This window comes from Mobula hypostoma, chromosome 2 (genome assembly GCF_963921235.1).
Source record: "Mobula hypostoma chromosome 2, sMobHyp1.1, whole genome shotgun sequence".
NCBI lineage: Eukaryota > Metazoa > Chordata > Chondrichthyes > Myliobatiformes > Myliobatidae > Mobula > Mobula hypostoma.
This window is the reverse complement of record NC_086098.1, coordinates 195,552,362-195,575,234: the sequence shown is the minus strand read 5'-3', so window position 1 is coordinate 195,575,234 and position 22,873 is coordinate 195,552,362. Positions and strand designations below refer to the sequence as shown.

Sequence of the window (22,873 nt, the reverse complement as noted above, 5' to 3'; positions counted from 1 at the left end):
GCTTATTCTCTCCAGATCCATTCATTGCCCACACAATGTTGTCCCTCTTGAATTTTCCATGCTCCTCTCCCTTTCTGATGATTCTGATCTTGAAGGAAGTCTCACAATTTGCAAGCATCTATGAGTAAACTTTCTCAAAGAAAATATTTCTAACTTGACCTGCGAGTTGCTCAAGAATAATTAGCCTTTAATTTATTGCAAATGTACTTAATTACAATAACTAGCGTTTGATGTTACAGACTATATACAAATGCAGGTTAACAAAAGAGTAATACCTTGTATAATATACTTGAGATTATAGGCAGAAAATAATGTCAAAGAAGATACATAGATACTCATAGGATTTCTCAAAACTAAAGCATTATTTCATGCTGATTCTAACTGTTTTGTCAATCTTCAGGCATCTTTCAACAAACGCAGTTAAGCTCTAAATTATCCTAGACTTGCTGTTTTCAGCAATTACATAACATAGCCTACAAGGCAAGGCTAAAACACAGCTGCAATTAAGCAGTACCTTCTTGTTATAAAACAGGTGCCATGTCTTCAGTGAGAATTATTACTAAAATACACCAATAATGAAAGAAAACAAAAAGATAACTTAAACTGCACATGAAACATGATTCTTAAGTATTAGGCTCATCAAAATTTTTTATTAGTTTTGTTTTATTTCATTATGCAGATGGAACAACAAGATGTAAGTATTTATATGAGTAAACAGTAATTTTGTCTTTAAACATAGATACATACATTTTGATGCACAATCACAACAAAAATTGCACTAAAACAGTGTTTGAACAGTGCTTACTTCAGTAAATAATTACAATACTCAGCACTGCAAAAAAGTTCAGTTTTTTTCTGATTTACAAACATAACTTATAAATTACATAACTTTCAGTGAGGCAAGAATGCCACTAATGCCCTGATCCCAAGTGTTAATGACCTGAGACTTCAACAAAGTCAAACACAGTTCAATATCTGGAATGTGTTAAAACTACAGCAGGACTCCAGTACATTGTACAGAAGTCTGCAATTGCTCTTTTCTTTTGTAGTTACTGTCCTAGAAATGATGAGTGGTTTACTCCAATGACTTTCTTATCTGTTTTATTTTGTCCAATGGAGAAATAATGAACCAGAACCACAATGTAATTCTGTAAACCTGCTCTTGCTGTAAAAAGGCTGTAAACGTCCCATATTAAAATTTCTTATCATTTCATTTTTGGAAACTGTTCAAATTATTCAGAGGAAGGTTTCTAACTGCATCATTCTACAATACATTTAAGTTCGCAGACTATGCTGACCTCAAATCCAATGTCACATAACAGACACGTAGACTTATAAAATAAATATACGGCAATCACAAAAAATGGCTCTTAAGTATTATAGTAAGGACTCTTTAAATTAATTTGCTTAAATATCAAATAAATAGTAGTTAATTCATTGTTTTGCTTCAGTGGTGGCAAATGTCTGAAAAATATTTTCATGAATAGGAAAAAATATTAATAAAATCAGAATATTTTCTGAAAAATTATCAAAACATGTCAGTTATAAAATATTCTCACTCCACATAAAAAGGGAATAAATCACATTAATAAAATAATAAATAATACAATACAAAAATAACTTGACTTGTGTTAACTTCATAAAACAGCTTAAACCGGAGCAACATAAAATATTATTGTTTTCATGCACTCCAGAAACATGTTTTTTTTTAAAAAATTTAGCTTTATCTGGATTAAAAACAAAGTTAAATAAATAGACAAACATTAAATAAATAGGAAGAGTCAACATACAGAATAGTTTACATATTTGCTTTCCAGATTCAATTTAAACGTTATTTTAAAATTTACACAATAAGGTTACGGACTACTTGTTCTAAACAAGTGCAATTTCTATGTTCGTAATTGCTATAAATATTTCTAAACCAATATCAATCACAAATGTACTGTATTTACAGCATACTTGAACAGTTCATATACAGTGTTTTTTTCAGACCTGAATGCCCTTTACAGCTTGTTTAATGCTCTCCAGTAGTGCTTTATTTTCTGGGTTCTGGTAGCATTCCATATTAGTATACATATCTGTGAGGGTATTAACATAGGTGTCAAAATTCTGTTCGCTGATTGGTTCCTGCTGAACAATAACAGAAACAAAAAAGTGTTAAAATGAATAACTCACAAGGTCACTCTGAACAGAAACACAAGAGATTCTGCAGATGCTCGAAATGTTGTTATTTTTATTATCTATTTTATAATTTGGAGATCCAGCATGGAAAAGGCCCTACTGGCCCTTCAAGCCAAGTCACCTAGTAACCCACCAATATAACCCTAGACTAATCATGGGACAATGCACAATGACCATTTAACCTACTAATCTTTGGACTGTGGGAGAAAACCGGAGCACCTGGAGGAAACCCATGTATAAACGTGCTTACAGGGGATGACAGAATTGAACTCCAGTGCTCCGAGCTGTAACAGGGTCGCGCTAGCCTGATATGTCAGCACAGGAATGGGGACAGGAATCAAGATTGTTGGCCACTGGGAAATTCTATTTTGTGCAGATGGAGCAGAGGTGCTCGACAAAGTGGTCCCCCAATTAGTGTGCAATTTTGACTTTTGCATGACTGGAGGTTGTTGCTGTGATATTTATAATATGTGAGTAATTATTATGGCTCTACCTCTTGGCTGCATATCTACGGCTACTGCCTGATTAGACTATGTAGCAACTCCAATCTTTCATAAAAGTCAAAACTTTTAGCTGGGTTAGTAAACACTGCAAGGTGTCATTGGACAACCTCAGCAAACCATTTTAAGAGCCTTTCTGGCTTTCAATGCACTGTAAAGATGCAAGTATGTTATCATTCACTGCCAGCCAATAAATTAGAGCTTGATTGGGTGTATGACTTACTGAAAATATTTTAAATTCTAGCATCAAGTAATTCAGAAAATATACTGATTAAACAACAGAAGAAACAGAAACTACTGCAACATATCCCAATGAAAGCAGGCTACTTCCTCTGAAAACTGTGCAGTGTGCAGATAACATTACATATACCGAGGATTCTGGTTAAACTGGGACACATCGAGACCAGTATACTTTGGCCCAGTTGAGCGGCTGCACCAATTAGCCGAAGTTTCATGGAAATAGTTGGAAGGGTATACAAAAGATAAACTACCATTTAATTGAGTAACAAATTACGTATTTAAATAAAATACAGAAAAAATAGAACAATGGCAATACTACAACATGGCTATAAAACTATGCATTATTTCCTAAAATGTATTGATGGAGGAATCCATCCAGAGAACTGCCATGTTGTTTGATTGACTGTAAATGGATAAAATCAGGACAGACACCTAGTGTATGTAATTGATCCATTAAACGATGCATTGCTTTCTTTGAACTTGCTAGTGTTACGTGCTTGTATCCAAGGGAACTGTTCGGCATGGCACAATAAAAAAGGCCTGTTTCATTGGCATTGTAGATATCATCTGAACAAAATTTTTGAAGCGTTGGTGTGTTTTGTAGATTTCCAAGTTTCTGCACTTACAGCGTCAGCACTACCTTTCTCGCTGTGAGCTTTCTTGAATTCAATGTGCTGCCAACATTTCAACTGAGATAAACCAACCATCTGTTGCATTTAGATCTTGTTGACCAGCTTCTTGCTTGTTTTCCATTGATTTACTTCTTTAGGATAATGTCAAATCTTATCATGGCATCTTGGCAAGGGTTTGATATTTTTTAAATCAAAATAAAAAACAAAATGATCAAAAATTGCTTACTTTTGAATTGGCATCTATCAGCCCAAATGGATAACAGAACACAAGCACACGCAATTAACTCTATTTAAAAACTATTCGGTCAAATTACGCCATAGTGTCGAAGGAACACACAAGTGCATGCGACTGATGCTAGTTAGAATCTGTTAGGCAACAGTCTCCTGTCCCAATTAAGTGGCACGGTGTCCCAAATAAATGAAGGGAATTCTGGCTATTTCCACAATTAGTTTTTTGTTCTTTAAAAGCTGTCCCAAAAAGGTGGCTGACCTGATTAACCGATGGTCCCAATTAACCGGAATCTATTATATTATGTGTAGCAATATGGTTACTAAGCTTGACCATACTACTGGAAGTCTGTATAACCTACCGTAAACTGGGTGATGTTAACAAAATCTACATTTTTGAAATCATAAACTATATGATCATTTTTCTTAAAAATATCAATGAATCAAGGTGCACTTATACTGTGATCAACATTGTGTGAAGCAGATCAATGCTGTGTGGAAGGAGATAGAACAAGTGCAGAGGAACTGAGAGTAGGGAATGCATAGCTGAGTTGGATTAAACACCATTTTTCAAAGCTTTAATGGATTTGTAATTGATAAGTTGAACACCGGGTAAACAAGACCACTCTCCTCTCCTATCAGATTCCTTCCTTTCCAGCTCTTTTACCTTTCCTACCCACCTGGCTTCACCTATCACCTTCTAGCTATTCTCCTTCCTTTTCCCTCCTTTTAACTCTGGCATCTTCCCCCTTCCTTCTCAGTCCTGATGAAGGGGCTTGACCCAAAACGTTGACTATTTATTAATTTCCACAGATGCTGCCTGACCCACTGAGCTCCTCCAGCATTTTCTATGTATTTCTCATGTTACTGAAAATAAAACTTGCAGTTCAACAAAGTTAACATCAGTAATTATAAGCGATGCAGAAGGTTCTTGAGAAAAAGTGCCATGTTTACTTTTAGGTTGCACCATTGCAGTGCATAATTCTTGTTTCACAAATACTGTAGAGAAATGCAACTACGATGACTACCAAGCATTGATGATTAATCTATAGAAAAAATTAAAGAATTTTACAGTCTCAGTTTTCAAATAGATTTAACTGGTTAATTCCCTGAATAGAAGCCTTTGTAGATGACAACAATTTCGGAGGGATTCTGTAATAGCAGGTATGATCTTTGCTCATGATGCGTGCTGTTAATGCACTTTCAACCACAATCGTTTTGCTAGTTTCATGCTCAAAAGTTAATATTTAAACTTTCACAAGAAAATAACTTCACTGCAAAGAAAGCCTCATTGAAAATTCAAAATTAACTACATTAATCAGTTAAATATCAATCCGCTATCTTTGCAAATTCATGCCTTTTTGTCTAATATTACACAGGCTAATTCATTTTCCAGCAACTGAAACAGATAATTATTCAATTCTAAGAGCAGATTGCTTCATTCCTTCAATAAAGGCTTACTTCACATCATATAATGATTACAGGGCAACTTCTGTGACTGAGAAAACCTAAATATAACAATCCTATCTCATCTGCCTCTTCAGGCATCACATTCTATTCATTTAACCAGTAACATAGGTGCAATTTCTTTATAGATGGGCTGAGAGAAGTAGGAATAGACCACTTGAGCTTTTCTGCTTGCTCTGCCATTCATTAAGATTACCCTGTGTATTTTTTTACCTTAGTACTATACTGTACTAGCTTGAAATCCATTTATTCCCTTAACATCTGAAAATCTATTGACTTTTGGTATATTGAAGACTTGAACCCCTCTGGCAGTCTTGGACATTCCAGAGAATCACTACTTGGCAAGGCTCTATATGGCCAGGAGGCATAAGGGCCAGTAACTCCCAGGCTGGAGAACCATGCAAGTCCGGAGGTCGAGGCATGGAGTTCAAAGTCCTGCGATTGGAGTCCTGGGGTCAATACCAAAGTTTGATGACAAGAAGTCAGCTCAAAGGTCAAAGTCCCTGACATATCTGCAAGTTGGAGGCCCAATGTCTGGGAGTCTGTGAGTTCAGGCCAGGGAATGGAGATCAGAGGCTTAATACCCATGAGTCTGAGAGTCCAGTGCTAAGAACTGGAGGTTGGAGGCCCAGAGGTGGCCTGTCCTGGGATTGGAGGTCTGTCTGTGTCTGTGACTGGCTGGGTAAGTGACAGGGCGGGAAAATAGCTCGTCTTGTTGTGCTGTTTTGTTTTGTTTATGTTGAACAATATTGGCATGCTAATGTTATGTTCACACTGGATGTGTGCCGACACTTGTGGGCTGCTCCCAGCACATCCTTCCGTTTTGCTGGTTGTTAATGCAAATGACATCATTCACTGTGTGTTTTGATGTACATGTGATAAATAAATGAAACTGAATCTGAATCTTTGTGTGAATATTTTCTTTTAGCTACTTCCTGGAAGGAAGATCCTTATTTTAAGATTGTTTCCCTTGGTTCCAGACACCCCACCCAGGGGAATCATCGTTATGGCATTTATCTTGTCAACCTCCATAATAACGTTTTATGGTTCAATAAGTCTCCACTCATTCTTCTAAACCATACTGAGTATAGATTCAGGCTTCTTAATCTTTCTTCCTAGGACAGTATCTTATGCCAAAAATCAATCTTGTGAACATCTACTATATTCCCTCTATTATAAATGTAACTTTCCTTAAATAGAGTCCAGAGCTGCACACAATGTTCCCAGTGCACTCTCACCATGATTTTATGTATAAATGAAGTTTTTGCACTCAAATCCTCTTGCATTAAGGTAAACATACCACATGTCCCCTTAAAAGCCTGTGGTTCCAGCAAGCTAACCTCCCGCCTCTCCCGGAAGTCTCCTGCAACTTGATGGTGCTACCTCCCTGAAATCAGTTTTTGCAGGGTGGGATGTCTGCTAGTGTCAGGACCTTGTACTTTGGCTCTTGGTAAGGTCACACATGCCAATCAGGTCAAAGGGTAGATGCCAAACTAAGAATGGTCCACTGGTTCTCCAGGTTTGGGGGTTCAGCTTAGGGTTAACAACCTTGAATGGTGAAAAAAAATTGTTACTGAAACAGTAATGAAGAATCTTTATCTGTGTGCGACGGTATGGACAGAGACAGACGACCTTCATTGTTGCCCTATACGCCAGCAACGTAACAGGTAATGGAAAGAAGAAAAGGAACAAATACTGCTCCCAAAATTGATTCCTTTTGGGTGAACAAGTACTTATAGAAAAATTTCTAATCTATTTGTTCACATAGGTCCTTCTATCAGACAGGAATGAAAAAAAAATCTATCGATAGAGCTACATTCTAGAAATTGAAGAAATCATTTTATTTGATCAATTTTTAAATGAGATTTAATAAGCACATGGTTTATTACCATATGACATCTACAGTCCTTCTGGCAGTTGAGACTTATATTTTTTTTAAACCTGTAGATCTAGACTATATGAAAGCTAAACTAAATGACACACAATGTCAGGATGCAGGATTAATTGTGATGTCAATATCAAACGCAGGAGAATTTCAAATCTTTCACTTGCAAGGCTCATAACATGACCATTAGACATAGGAGCAGAATTAATTAGGCCATTCAGCCTATCAAGCCCATTCTGCCATTCCATCATGACTGATTTATTATTCCCCTCAAACCCAATCATCTGCCTTTTCATCATAATCTTTATAGTTCTTACTAATCAAGAAACGACTAACCCCTGCTTTAAATATATCCAATGATTTGGCCTCTACAGTTGTCTATGGCAATGAATTCCACAGATTCACTACCATCTAGTTGAACAAAATTCCTCCGCATCTCTGTCCAAAAGGGATGTTCTCCTATTCTGAGGCTGTGCCCTCTGGTCCTAGACTTCCCCACTATAGGAAACATCCTCTTCACATCCACTCTATCTACGCCTTTCAGTGAGATCCCCTTTCATTCTTCAAAACCGCAGCAAGTGCAGGCCCAAAGCCACCAAGTTCACCTCATACATTAACCCTTCCATTCCCAGAATCATTCTCATGAACCTCCTCTGGACCTTCTCCAATGCCAGCACATTTTTTTCTTAGATAAGGGACCCAAAGCTGCTCACAATTCTCCAAGTGTGGTCTAACCAATGCCTTATAAAGCTTCAGTATTACTTCCTTGCTTTTATATTCTGGTCCCTTCAAAATGAAGCAGGTACTTAATATAAAAAAACGTGGATAAAAGCACCGAAGACATGGTTGTTAACTTTGCTGATAACACAAAGATAGCCAGGAAAGTAAATAATGAAGAGTACAGAATGAAGCTGCACAGTGATACAGATATATAACAATTCAGTACAGAAAAAGGCCGCCGACTTACCAAGTTCTCACCCACTATCACACATTCCATGTTTTCATTCTCCTTATAATCTCTCTATTCATACCACATTCTCTCCGTTGTCTTCCTGGACTGTAATACTCAACTACACGAGGGGCAATATATAGTGACCAACCAGCACTTCTTTGGGATATGGGAAGAAAGCATTGCACTTTGAGGAAATCGAGAGTCACAGAGAGAATGTGCACACTCCACACAGATAGGCCCAAAAGTCAGTTTGATCCCACTTTGCCGCCGGTATTGCGGGGCAGTGATTCTACCAGCACAGTTAAGTGAGTGGAGAAAAAAATCAAAATGGAGATTTTAAAATTTTGCTTGATATCAGAACATTGTGCTTCCACCTTGCAAATGAATATTGGCCAAAAAAAAATTATATCTGCCCCAGAGTAGACTGCATACTTCACTCCATTGCACAGCTGATTTACTGAAATATTGGGCACATGTTAGATGTCATGATAAATGAAATAAATCCAAACAAGCACAGTATTGCAGAAATATGTGGCTAAAACAGTTGTGGCTAAAACGTAGCAGATAATTATTTTACCTTTTTTGCAATCCTGAATCTTGGCAAAACTCACAGGAGTGAAGGTTATACCGAACATTGTTACATTGTTAAAACATGAAGATAATAGATCAAAACCAAATACTAACGCTATGGTAGAAATTGGCCATACAATCAATACTGATTTTGCCTTCGAATATAGACAAATATTCAAGACGGAAAATTCAGTTGGCCCTCAATTCTAGAATTCCCAGTATCTATCCATATTACCCTCAAAATTAACAGATAATGTTATGCAGTTTATCACCTTAACCTATCAGGTATTTTAAAGAATATACAATTCTGTACAAGGTGGATTACCATTTGAGGCAGCTTGATGTCAGCAAGGCTACGAATTAGGGCTTGACTCAACCCTGCCAGCTCTTTAAATAAGGCTTCATTTTGTTCTTCAATTACTTTATTTTCATCCTCGATAGTTTTCAAATTTTTTTCCATGCTGGAAATCTGAACAAAAGCACTGAATGTTAGTCCATAAATTCAGTAAACACTAAAGCACTTGAGACACTTCTTTTAATCTGATTAATTAATGCATGTAATTAGACACCTACAGTTGTTTCTGTTTCTGCCATCATTATGTCAGACAAATTGAAATTAAACATTTGAAGAATACTTGAAAGTAACAAATACTATCAACTACTATGGCTCGTGAAGAGTATATTCTGAATAACATGCTTCACATAAAAAGGCATACCTCCATATATTTATACAGTAACAATGTGACATCATTGTATCATGAAATCACAACATCACAAAATGTTATAACACACAATTAAGCCCAATAAGTTATTTATGGCTTCCTTTTCCACCTTTAGGAATAAGCAATAAAAAGTGTCTATGCCAAAGAATGCATGCGATTCATAGATAAATGTAAATAGCATATCTCTGCCAGAACGGTGAATTACAATGAGAGATTCATTTAGAAGATCAATGTTGGGACAAATGGTTTTCCACTCCTTGCACCTTGGTTCAAATCCAGCTATTAAGAAAAAGACCTTCTTTATTTGCTGCTTGTTTTGGTACTATGTGACATGAACCTGGGAGATTTGCAGTTTGGTTCCAAGCGTATGAATATATAACAAAAAATTAAACTAATAGTAAATCTAACTCACTAAGTAATGAGCCTAAATCATCATACATGTCACTGATAACAAAATAACACATTTAACAACAACTTTATGCTTTATTACCTGATACTCAGTATTTTATATTTTAAAAGTAAAACTTCTAATTCAGCACATTCATGACTGGCAGATTTTTGATCCCATTGGATATTATTCCTATTAATACTCTAAAGTACTTTCAATACATTTGTTTTCAGGTGTTAATGTAGTATATTCAATTTTGCAGTAAATCTACGTTTAAAGGGAGCATGGGAAACCAGGACTGGCAAATGTTACAGATGCACAGGAAACAGAGCTAGAGAGCGTGAGAGGGAGGGGGAAGGAGGGAGAGAGGGAGAGAGGGAGAGAGAGGGAGAGAGGGAGAGAGATGATGTTGAGGTGAGTTTAAAAGGAACCAGAGAGCACAGACCTCAATGTTTCTACTAGGAGCATAGGAACTTGGGACTCGGAGAGTTTAAAGAGAGTGTGAGATCAGGTCCCAGTAAAGTAGGGAGCATGGGAAATAGGCTCCCAGTACGTTTGAAGGAAGTGCTGGAAACAATTCCTGGTGAGTTTAGAGGAAACATTAAAAACATCACCTGGTGTTCAGGTATGATTTTTATCTAGTTCTATTGAAAGTAGTCTGATTTAAATTTAGTTATTTATGTCTCTATTGTGAAAACATTGATAAACATATTGTAAAATATAACTTCTTGTGAAAATGTTTATAGGTAGCAAAGAAGGATGCCATTTGGCCCATCAGGTCTATACTGGCTCCCAGGGGAACAATTACATCAGTGTCATTCCCCCGTCCTCATTTCCCTGTGCCTGTGAAACATTTTCTCCCACACAAGCCAATCAAATTCCCTCTGATCCATTTTACCTTTTCTATGGGGCAACGGTAGTAGCCAATGAACTCATGTTGGTGATGCTGGAAGAAACCAGAGCTGGAGAAGGAACTCATGAAGCCATGGAGAGATTGTGCATTTCCACAAAGAATGCACCTGAGGTCAGGATCAAGCCCAGATCCCTGTACTGGAGACAGCAACATTTTATCAGCATACCACCCATCTTTAACTTATACCTGTGATTGCAACTTCACCATATTGGATTCCATTTCTGTGTTGGATTCATTCAGTTCACTGATCTCTTTGTCGAGCTGTTTAATTTCTTCATCATTCTCTATTGCTATGAGGAAACAGAAGTGTACATGAGCCCATCTCAAAAATAAATGTCAATTTGATATTCCATCTTTGCTATTTTAGTCAAAGTATTTTTGTTATTCAAATGATTGCATTAAATTCTTACCAGATATTATTTGTATAAAATAATTTTATATATTCAGTGTTGAGAAAGTGCTTACTTTTTAAAGCAATTCCCTCTCAAAATTCCACTCAATAGCTAGAAATCATTCACTTTAAATCATAAGTGGGATCTCATTGCCAGACATCCCACCCTGCGAAAACTCATTTCAGGGAGGTAGCACCATCAATTTGCAGGAGACTTCCCAGAGAGGTGGGATGTCTGCAATATAGTAGCTCCTTAGCAGCTAGCCAGCTAGTTTAAATAACGTTAGCTATGCTAATGAATGAATGACACCTGTTAAGCTCACCTCAACATGTCTTTTACAGTCTTAACCCACCATGGGCAACAGAAAAATCATTGTTGCAAACAGTGCAGCGAGCAACACTGTCATTATTTTGACCCCTATTAGGCAGGGGTACACTTTAGTGTAGTCTGGGGTGACATATGTTTTATATATTTTTTTGGAACACTCTGCCGTGGCGCGCTCTCGCACTCTCTCTCTCTCTCTTTCTCGTGGTCGCTCGCGCACTCTCAAGCGCTCTCGCTTTCTCTCTCACTTGCTCTCTCTCTCTCTCTCGCTAGCTCACTCTCTCGCTTTCTCGTTCGCTTGCCTTAGCTCTCGCTCGCTTGCGCATTCTCTCTCGTGATTGCTCTCGTGCTCTCCCTTGCTTTTCTCTCGCTCGCTCTCAAAAAAATTGATTTCCATGATATTGTATATAATTTGCAGGCATCAGGGAGCCACTATTAATATGCGGGAGACTCCCGGAAGCTCTGGGAGAGGTGGGATGTCTGCATTGCTCCAATTTCAAAGCTCCAGGACGTAAATTTAAAAAGTAACTCCACCAGGTAAGTTTGACAAGGGCTGCCTTGGAGGCAATTGACAGTAAAAAGTCATTCTAGATGGTTGTGGATAGTAATTTATTAGCCACCAATAAAGGTTTACTTCTGGCTGGCCAGTTTTGGGACTTGCTCTCAAACCGATCAATACTTACAAATGAGCCACTTGGAGATGATTCCTTGCACTAGCTGCCACCAACAAAGTTGAGTTCAACATGCAGTTTTCTACTTAAGTCGTTCTGAACTGACCACAGGATTGCCCACTTACAAGACACACATTGTAAATATAATGCTCTCACATAAACAGAGAATACTCCCCAGCACTTTCCTTTACATTAAGATAATCGAAAGCATTACACTATTGCTTGTTTTGTCTCACCCTGAAGTTATTTTGTACATTAATGGTTTAGGATCAAAGTAACATAATATATCCTAATGCAATAGATATTTCATAATTATACATAAACATACATTTACATTGCAGAAAACAAACAAGTTCTATTATAATACAAGTTTCTAATTTACTGTAATCCTGAAAATAAAACTGTTTGTAATTAGTTAGTATCAACATTTAGTAAGGGATAGGTATCTGTATTCCAAGCATTTTCTATGAAATTGTAAAACAGTGGCCTTGTAAATAGCATTTACATACATGGTTTCAAATTACAATGGAAGACTACATTAAATTTCATTTGCTATTGTATCTTACCATCACTAGCTCTAAATTTTGTTGTTAGTAGATCCTCCCCTGAGAATTTTGCTTTCTTCATGGCCAAAGTAGCCCTTGGACAGCCAGAAAGACTTTAAAAAAAGAGGGAAAATATAAGTTACGAGTGAACAAACTAATTGCGTAAACTAAACCAACAAATTTGACTACAGATCTATGGATACACTTTTATCAAAAACAGGAATTAAAGTAAAATAATGAAAACATAATAACAGTTTCAGTAGCTCGTGATTAGTAGCGTCACACAAGAATTGGTGATAGGACACTGTTTGCTATATACTGTATATGAATGAACTAAATGTGAACGCGGGAGGCATGATTTTGTTTGCAGATGACACCAAAATCAGCAGAGTTGTTAACAATGTATGAGGCAGTCTCAGACTGCAGAGAGATAGATTGGTGAAATGGGCTTTATCCATACAAATTTGAAGAGGTACATTTAGGGAGTACAAATGAAACAAAGATGAACGGTTGGCCTCTGAGATTATTGAGGAACAGAGGAACCTTGGAGTACATGTCAATAAACCCTTGAAAGTGGCAGCACAGTTAGGTAATGTGGTTAGGAAGGCATATAAGATATTTGTTTTTATTAGTTGGAGCATCAAATACAGAAGTAGGGGGTCTATTCCAATTTTATAAAATCTTGGTTGGACATCAGCTGGAGTACTGTGTGCATTTCTGGTCACCTTAGAATAGGAAGGACGTGATAATGTTAGAGAGGGTGCAGAGGAGAATCACCAGGGTGGAGCAGTCAATTATGAGGAGATACTGGAGAAGCCAAGTATGTTCTCACTGGAGCTGGGAAGGTTAAGCAGAAGAGAATTGTGATATATAAAATTATGAAGGTGATAGATAGGGTAAACTAAAGCAAACTTTACCCCATATCAGAGGAAGATAAGACTAGAGGTCATAAATTTAGAGTAAGATGAAAGAGTAAGAGCGATATGAAGAGGACCTTCACCATCGAGTGAGTGGTGAGTATATGGAAAGCATTGCCTGAGACAGAGGTTGAAGGTGGCAACGTTTAAGAAGTATCCAGATGAGTAATTGAATTGCCAAAGCATATAAGGCTATGGACCAAGTGCTGGGAGATGGCAATAATGTTAATGAGAGCCCACCGGTTGGTGTGGTTGGATGGGGCCAAATGGCTTCTTACTGTGCTGTATGACTCTATAACTCTAATTTAAAAGGTAAGGGCACAGAAATTACCACTAGTGTAACAGTGGTCAAATTTTCTTTGCCATCCCATCATAATTTTCTCTGTTCAATTTTACTGTCTTTACTAAAATAGCAGAACCAGGAATTGTTCTTAAAGAGCACTAAATTCTTACTAATATTATCAACTGAAAATCCCAGGCTTCTATTATTTCAAATAATGAAGAGTTGTCTTTTTAACAGATTAAGTTTAACATAATGCAAATAAAGTTGCTTTTTGTAATTTGCTCAGTGTAATATTATTTTCAAAACTGAACAAGCCAGGTGCACAGTTTCTTTCAGAAGTACTAACAATGCCAGCACTACAGATAAAACTATTTATAAAGGCAGCCAGCATTGTCTAAGTACTGTTTGGTTTTTGCATTCGAAACTTCAATACTGTACCATATTCCCATTCCCTGCGCTCCTACATCACATGTTTGGTTTAACCCACCTAGGTATATTGATGCATTTCATCCATCAGAAATATTGTGGGCTGGAGATAGGGCAGCATTTCCAATTAAAAATGCATACCATGTTTAATATTGATTGAGAGACAAACATGAACTTAAACTCTGATACTCCAGTCTGCTTTTCAGTTGGGACATTAACCTATTTATTTTAAATGTCTAATGCCCCTACTTGATGAAGAAAAAAGGTTTACTTAAAATTTCAGATTTCAGGCCTATATTTTAATAATAGCCCAAATAGAAAATTCACTGTGGCTGTTGCAGGTGTAAGTATTGTTTGCTGTACTAGTAAAGGATAATGTTATGTACCTTCTATGTGTAAGGAAACTCCCGTTAGCGTGCCCCGACCCATCACACCCTGGGGTTGGACAGGCTGGCCCATCTCCTTTCACAGGTTTCCAAGTAAATGGTGACCCATTGTGGAATCCTTCCTTCTGTCTGCGAGCAGCCAAAGGACAGCCAGATGCACTGCGATGTGATGCATACTTGCCGCTTACATGCCCGAGCCCATCACATCCAGGAACAGGACATCTAAAAGAAATAGAAAGTCAAGAAATAGAATTAAAACAATGAAATTGCTATATAAAATAGGTATGTTTACAGGATTATCTTTGGATTACAGTAAAGCCAGACTATGGCTTTGTTTAGTTGTTAAGCAAACACATTCTTTAGCCTGGTAGGACTATCTCTGCCCCCCCACCCCACCTCTCTGCTTTACACAGGGATCACTCCCTACGCGACTCCCTTGTCCATTCGTCCCCCCCATCCCTCCCCACTGATCTCCCTCCTGGCATTTATCCGTGTAAGCGGAACAAGTGCTACACATGCCCTTACACTTCCTCCCTTACCACCATTCAGGGCTCCAGACAGTCCTTCCAGGTGAGGCGACACTTCACCTGTGAGTCGGCTGGGGTGATATACTGCGTCTGGTGCTCCCGATGTGGCCTTCTATATATTGGCGAGACCCGACGCAGACTGGGAGACCGCTTTGCTGAACATCTACGCTCTGTCCGCCAGAGAAAGCAGGATCTCCCAGTGGCCACACATTTTAATTCCACATTCCATTCCTATTCTGACATGTCTATCCACGGTCTCCTCTACTGTAAAGATGAAGCCACACTCAGGTTGGAGGAACAACACCTTATATTCCGTCTGGGTAGCCTCCAACCCGATGGCATGAACACTGGCTTCTCTAACTTCCGCTAATGCCCCACCTCCCCCTCGTACCCCATCCGTTATTTATTCTTATACACACATTCTTTCTCTCACTCTCCTTTTTCTCCCTCTGTCCCTCTGACTATACCCTTTTCCCATCCTCTGGTCCCCCCCCACCTTTTCTTTCTCCTTAGGCCTCCTGTTCCATGATCCTCTCATATCCCCTTTGCCAATCACCTGTCCAGCTCTTGGCTCCATCCCTCCTGCTCCTGTCTTCTCCTATCATTTTGGATATCCCCCTCCCCCTCCCACTTTCAAATCTCTTACTAACTCTTCCTCCAGTTAGTCCTGACGAAGGGTCTCAGCCTGAAACGTCGACTGTACCTCTTCCTACAGATGCTGCCTGGCCTGCTGCGTTCACCAGCAACTTTGATGTGTGTTGCCGTACATTCTTTAGCCACTGCCCAACTACAACATGGGATTTACTGTAGTTTCTTGTAACTAATATTAAATAAAGGTTAAATTGCATATAAATTTCAATCTCCAGACAAAGACTGGCTTTTTTCTTTTTATAACCATTTTAAAAATTTACAAATATTAACAGTTTGAATGGTATATGTGATATAAGATGAATGAGTACAAGACATACATTTTAAATAACTAGCAAATCAGACAATATTTTTTACTTAGTTACAAATTCTTTTGAGCTGTTTTTAAAAATATGTCTTATATTTAGCTCTGTTTTTAAATAAACCTGTTAGCGTCTCTACCAAATGTATTTTTTAAACAAAAACAGGGATAGATCTCATCTTCACAGCTTGGGTGATAATTTAACAGAGCAGATCATATACTTTTTATAAAACTCACAGGATTTCATTTTATTGCTCTAAAGGATAATAAACTCTCTTTATTTTAGTGTCTATTTTAAATTGGTGAATTTAGTGTGGTGGAAAACTAAAAGAAAATTGAGAAAGTCATGGGCCATCTCATTATATCATAATCTGAATAACATTTGGCCTCTAACGAAGCTCTCACAAATCTGACATGTACCATGATGACGGTCTTTCCAGCTTTCACTTACCTACAAGAATGTATATTACTTTATTCATTCATGGGATGTTGCACTACTAAGAGACCCTGCATCTATTGACTACCTGTAATTGTTCCTAAGGAATAGTGTGGTGCCTTGTTTAACACTATAGTTTGTCTACTGATGGTGCTCCTGTTGTGTATTTAGGGTGAGGTTGCAAAATTTTCACCCAGCTCTTGAAGAGTGTCTTACCCAGCAGGAAAAATAAAGATGAGTGTTATTTGTCGCATGTATAATCAAAATATCCAGTGATGTGCGTCATTTTGTGTCAACGACTAACACAGTCTGGGGATTGTGCTGGAGCAGGCCACAAGTATTACCGCTATTCTGTGCCAACTTCGTCTGTCCACAATTCACTCACCCTAGCTGTGTGTCTTTGAAATGTGGGAGGAAACCCATGTGGTCATGGGGAAAATGTACAGACTGCGGTGGGAATCAAAACCTAATTCATGATCACAGGCACTTTGAATTGATTGCGTTAACCTCTACACTACCAGGCTGCCCGAGAGGAAGTACAGCCTCTGTCTTGTTATCACAGGCAGAGTACTCTTTGGCTCATTCACTTAACTTTCTGGTCAATGATGACCAACAAGATGAAGGAGTTGTGTGTTTTAATGATGATATTGCTGTTGGGAAAGTCAACAGGAGTTCAGTGCTGAGATTCGTGTGGCATGAATGTACTTGCCACTTATCAATCAAGGCCGAAAGCTGTGCAGGCTTTGACTACTTCATTCTCTTAGGGGTTGTGATGGAAAAGACCACTGTGTAATCACCAGTGAACAATCAATACTGCAATCACCAGTGAACCTTCATCATGATGACTGCGTGTTCATGGAAGGAAGGTCATTGGTAAAGCAAGCCGAGGCGTTTGAGCCCAGCTTACTGGGACTTTGGGCTGAAAAAGACTCCTATAGCATTGTCATGAGACTGAGATAAGTGGAAGTCAATATTTGTTACATCTATTGTACTACTTTAACTTGACAGTTACACTGGCCAACAAATTTTTTCAAAAGTGTTGCTTCCTCAGAATTTTTTGTGTTTATGATAGACTGCTTGAAGGTGAACACAAATATAATTCCAGACTACTCGTATCATGTAAGAATTTGGAGAAACAACAAATTAACTTTTATTGAATATAATGTGTTCAATTGCATAATGGTGCTGATGCTTTGCAATAGTTCAACTAAGGTAAAAATATTTTGTTAGTGATTTTCATTTGTACTCAGTGTCTAAGGCTTCTTGTTTAAATGTCCAACAATAATTCGCCAGCATTGATGGATTCCAGTTACCCTGGTAACTTTTCTCCATGACCGCAAAGTCCTGGTGAAACCTTTCACCATGCTCGTCACTAACGGCACCAAGATTTGCAGGGAAGAAGTCTAAATGGGAATGCAGAAAATGAATCTTTAGTGACATGTTGCATTTCATGGTTTTATACGCTTGAAGCATGCTTTCAACCAGCTGCATGTAGTTTGGTGCTCTGTAGATGCCGAGAAAAATTTCAACAACTTCCTGGAATGCCTTCCATGTGATTTTCTCTGGTCCCACTAGAAATTCTTCAAATTGCCTGTCGTTGATGACCTGTTTGATTTGTGGACCAACAAAAATGCTTTCCTTAATCTTGGCATCAGTTATTCTGGGAAGCATCTGTCTCAAATATCAAAACCCTTCATAGAAATTTTTGTGCTTGGTGATAGCAAATTCTATCCTTACAGTCCTGAACCCAATAATTATTACTAAAACCTGTCCTGCCATGCAGCAGCCACACCACCTAAGCGTGCCTGGACAAGATAGGAAACTTTCCAGCATTTTAATTGGCTTGAATTATGAATTGAAATAATAAACATAAGTTTATTTAAAAAATGGTGCGTGATAGGGAAATTTCAATGGGATTTTCATGATCAGTAGCCCAAAATTCATAAGATACACCTAAAGGTGTTCAGGAAGCAAAATCTTTGTTGTCCAGTGTTATTGCATAATTATATTAGATTAATAACATGTCATGATGAGCTCAATTAAAGAGGTGCTGACTCTACAGTCAAATTCACAAATGTACTGCCCTGACATAAGAAATATTTATGATTTTGTTTTACTTAACTAACTTATTTTCCAAAATAGCAATGATATATTTTCATCTTTATGATGTTACTAATAATCCAGTGGTTAGTTGTACTGACAGGCCTTGAAGTGAAGTGTTTAATTTTACATGTCTCTGAAAGGCCATTATGTTCTTCACGAGAAATAGGCAGACTTACAAAATTAAGCTGATTGTGAATTTAAAATTTCAAATTTCAAGAAGCCAATATGTAATGAATTTGGATTTTTGGGTATTACAAGTCGAGTATTCTTGCCACCTCCCAATTTTACCCAAGGTGATACATCGATTTTGAGGCTGCAGATCACCAGAGTATCAAATGTTGGACAGCCATCATGAAGTTAAATTATGAATCTGAGTGGCAATCATAGAGAGTGGGGTTCTTGGGAGACAGCAGCCAATTTGTGGGTCACTGCTCTTCTGAAGATTTCAAAAGTAAAGCATGATTTAAGTGTCTGGTTTCCTTTTTGGACTGATTTCCACCAATTGGGGAAGTGATTAGATTCTGCAGGCAAACAACAGGAATTCTGCAGATGCTGGAAATTCAAGCAACACACATAAAAGTTGCTGGTGAACGCAGCAGGCCAGGCAGCATCTCTAGGAAGAGGTGCAGTCGACGTTTCAGGCCGAGACCCTTCGTCAGGACTAACTGAAGGAAGAGTGAGTCACTCTCACTCTTCCTTCAGTTAGTCCTGACGAAGGGTCTCGGCCTGAAACGTCGACTGCACCTCTTCCTAGAGATGCTGCCAGATTCTGCAGGCACACGTTTCATTCAGTTTCTACAGGAAATGGCAACTGGCATTTCATTTAGTTCTCATATGGTTAATTAAGACTCATGGTTTCATTGTAAAATGTGATTGACCATATCACAATTGTTTACACTGTTATTTCACCAGTGATTCTCATTCTGAAAATGCACTGATACAATAAGATTTATGCCAGGTCAGACCATTCAAAGATGACCTTTTGTTTTAAAGAAAGATTATTGTAGGTAGCCCCCGTGCTACAGACATTCAGGTTAAAGAAATTCATCCTACCAAAATTTGCAAAACATTACTCAGAAAATTCAGATAGAGGATAAAATTTCTTGTGTATTTACTATTTCAGTAATATTGTAAATACATAGTTTCATTATCCATTCTTTGTTGTTTACATAATGGATTGTGGGTTATATGTAAAAATATGTAAGTGGCATATGCTATCATGCCCTTGTGTGATATCTGCGCGCCTCAATTAAAATAAAAATTGTAGTTAGACTTGCATCCCTGGTCTGTGTCTTTCATTTAAATAAGTTTTATGTTTTGAAGTTACAAAACTAACAGTGTTGGTGAGAAAGTTTCAAATGAACCCGAGACGATTATCTGTTGAAGCGCAGTGAGGTATTTGGGTTCAAAAAGCGCAGTGAGAAACAGTGGAGTAAACAAATAGAGCAGCATGCGCTTCTTCAGAAAAGGAGAGAGACACTATTGAGTTAAAAACAAGTAGAAAATGGTAGAATTCATAGGTTAATGTGAAAAAGACTAAGGAGCTGGTGGTAGAGCTGAGGACAGCTAAGGTACTGGTGACTACTGCTTCCATCCAGGGGGTCAGTGTGGACATGGTGGAGGATTACAAATACCTGGGGATACGAATTGGGACTGGTCAAAGAACACTGATGCTGTCTACAAGAAGGGTCAGAGCCGTCTCTATTTCCTGAGGAGACTGAGATCCTTTAACATCTGTCGGACGATGCTGAGGATGTTCTACGAGTCTGTGGTGGCCAGTGCGATCATATTTGCTGTTGTGGGCTGGGGCAGCAGGCTGAGGGTAGCAGACACCAACAGAATCAACAAACTCACTCATAAGGCCAGTGATGTTGTGGGGATGGACCTGGACTTTCTGACGGTGGTGTCTGAAAAGAGGATGCTGTCCAAGTTGCATGCCATCTTGGTCAATGTCTCCCATCCACTATATAATGTACTGGGTGGGCACAGGAGTACATTCAGCCAGAGACTCATTCCACCGAGATGCAACACAGACCGTCATAGGATGTCATTCCTGCCTGTGGCCATCAAACTTTACAACTCCTCCCTTGGAGGGTCAGACACCCTGAGCCAATAGGCTGGTCCTGGACATTTCTTGGCATAATTTACATATTACTATTTAATTATTTATGGTACAACTGTAACGAAAACCAATTTCCCCCGGGATCAATAAAGTATGACTATGACTACTGTGTTTACACAGAGTGATAATCATAAAAAAGAACAGAATTGGCTGGCTACATCAGAAAGATTGATGTGCTTGATTACAGTACAGCTAACTGGTATATATATACTGAGCTAATAGAGCAATATTTTAGAGCAAATAGAATAGCCAATGAGAAACAAGTAGCATTTTTATTGAGTGCATTGGGTAGAAAAGTAGACAGCTTGCTTAGGAATATGACTGCTCCAAGCAAGTCAGCTGAAATGAGCTTTGCTGATATTGTGAAAGTAATGCAGGGACATCTAGAACTAAAACCAAAGTAGGACAAATACAAAGGGCGTGACAAGCAGACAAAAATAAATGTTCTGCACAAAGGAGAGATGAAAGTTAAAAGTCAAGCTGCATTTTCAAAAGAGCACTAATCTATTTGCTGTTGATGAAAAACTTGATAATGATGAGAGTGACGCAGAACTGAGTAGCCTTGACAGTTACATGGTGCAAACTAATAAGACACAAGCAATATGGCTTACACCAGAAGCAAACGGCAAATTAATTAAAATGGAATTGGACACTAGCTCAGCTGTTTCGGTCATTCCATAAAATGAGTTTGAACCTCATTTCAAAGATAATGAACTGAAGCCTGCAGGTATCAAACTAAGAACTTATACCGGACTCAAGATAACTCCTGTGGGAATGACATTTGTGACAATGAATACAACAACCAGCAAGCCACATTGGCATGTATGTGGTTAAAACAGGAAGGCCAGCAAATTGATTGGAGATCCATCCACCATTTGCATGCCACATCCCCTGCAAAAGAGTCAACTGAAAGCGAATTAAGAAAGCTACTGGATGATGCCACAACTGTCTATATGCTGAACACAATGAACTGTTGCCCGACAGAGGCTAAACAGGTGTTGGTGACAACCTCTATGCATCAAGCTGGAAAGCATATTAGATCATGGAAGGACCACACTGCCCAGAGGGATTGTGGAAGTGACAAAAGCAGTGGTTCGACAACAACGGTTTTTGTAGGCAACATATCTGAGTAAACTTCTGATATATTAATCAGGCAGTTACTTGCTAAATGTGGCTTGGTTTTAAGCTGGTAGAGAGTTCAAGCTTCTTCAGGAAAGTTGCAAGTATTCGGATTTTGTGAGTATGAAGATAGAGAACCTGCTCTGCGCATATTAAGGTTATTGCATGAACTTCAAGTGGTAAACAAAAAGATGCTTGTAAAAGTAGACGTAAAGACCAAAACCTAGCTGGATGAATGGAAGGCCAAAAAGAAATGAGTCAATGGAGAGACAAAAATAGACGAGTTGTTGGATGATGCTGTAGATGAGGAAATCAAGCGGAGAGTTCAGATTGCCTGCATGTTTGATTAAGCATTCTTTGTTGTTTACATAAATAATAATGCTTTGCGGGTTAAATGGAAAACTACGTAAATGGCGTAAGTCATCATGCCACCACTTGACATGTATGCGCCTCTTTAAGTAAAAGTTGAAATTAGACTTCCATCCCTAGTCCTGTGTCTTCCTTTTAAATTAGTTTTATGTTTTGGAGTTACAAGACATAACAGAACTCACTCATGCCTCTGTGAAAAAAATAAAAAGTGAACACAACTTTACTTTTTCCAAACCACTTTGAAAGAATGAAAGTACTATGCAAGGTAAGAGTCACATCTATAATACAGTTACTGCTTGGAAATAAATATTAGAGTGTGTGATTAATTATGTCATTTTTGTTTTATTTTGCTTCCCAGGTTTCTATTGAAACACAAAAGCCATAATATATAAGAGCAGCATTTGGCTTTTTGGCCCATCTATATGTGCATATCGCATGCTGCTGAACATGTCACATAGAAGTTGAATTTTAAAACATAGAATTAAAGAAATTTCAAAATATTCCTCGATATAATTAAGATTGGTAACAAGAATACTGGTGAAACTGATCTTGATCACAAAAAGTCTATTTAAAATTGTTCATCTCCTTTGAATCACTCTCATTTTAAGGCCATGTGACCCAAGGAT

The 22,873-nt window shown here is 38.1% G+C and overlaps 1 protein-coding gene across 5 annotated transcripts in view; it reads right to left on the bottom strand.

Moving 5' to 3' along the window:
• Window positions 1-514: 514 nt before the first annotated feature.
• The window catches only part of LOC134336470 (myelin transcription factor 1-like), a 63,918-nt gene continuing 41,559 nt past the window's right edge, over window positions 515-22,873 (bottom strand). For 3 of the 5 annotated variants that reach the window (XM_063030730.1, XM_063030747.1, XM_063030755.1), the window contains 5 exons: window positions 14,623-14,844; window positions 12,632-12,723; window positions 10,865-10,968; window positions 8,981-9,124; window positions 515-2,130 (listed from right to left, as the gene is read on the bottom strand). In XM_063030730.1, the coding sequence (XP_062886800.1) occupies window positions 1,987-2,130; window positions 8,981-9,124; window positions 10,865-10,968; window positions 12,632-12,723; window positions 14,623-14,844 (706 nt within the window). In that variant the 3' untranslated portion in view covers window positions 515-1,986. The remainder of the gene's footprint in view (window positions 2,131-8,980; window positions 9,125-10,864; window positions 10,969-12,631; window positions 12,724-14,622; window positions 14,845-22,873) is intronic. The other 2 variants (XM_063030738.1, XM_063030760.1) reach the window with 2 other exon arrangements.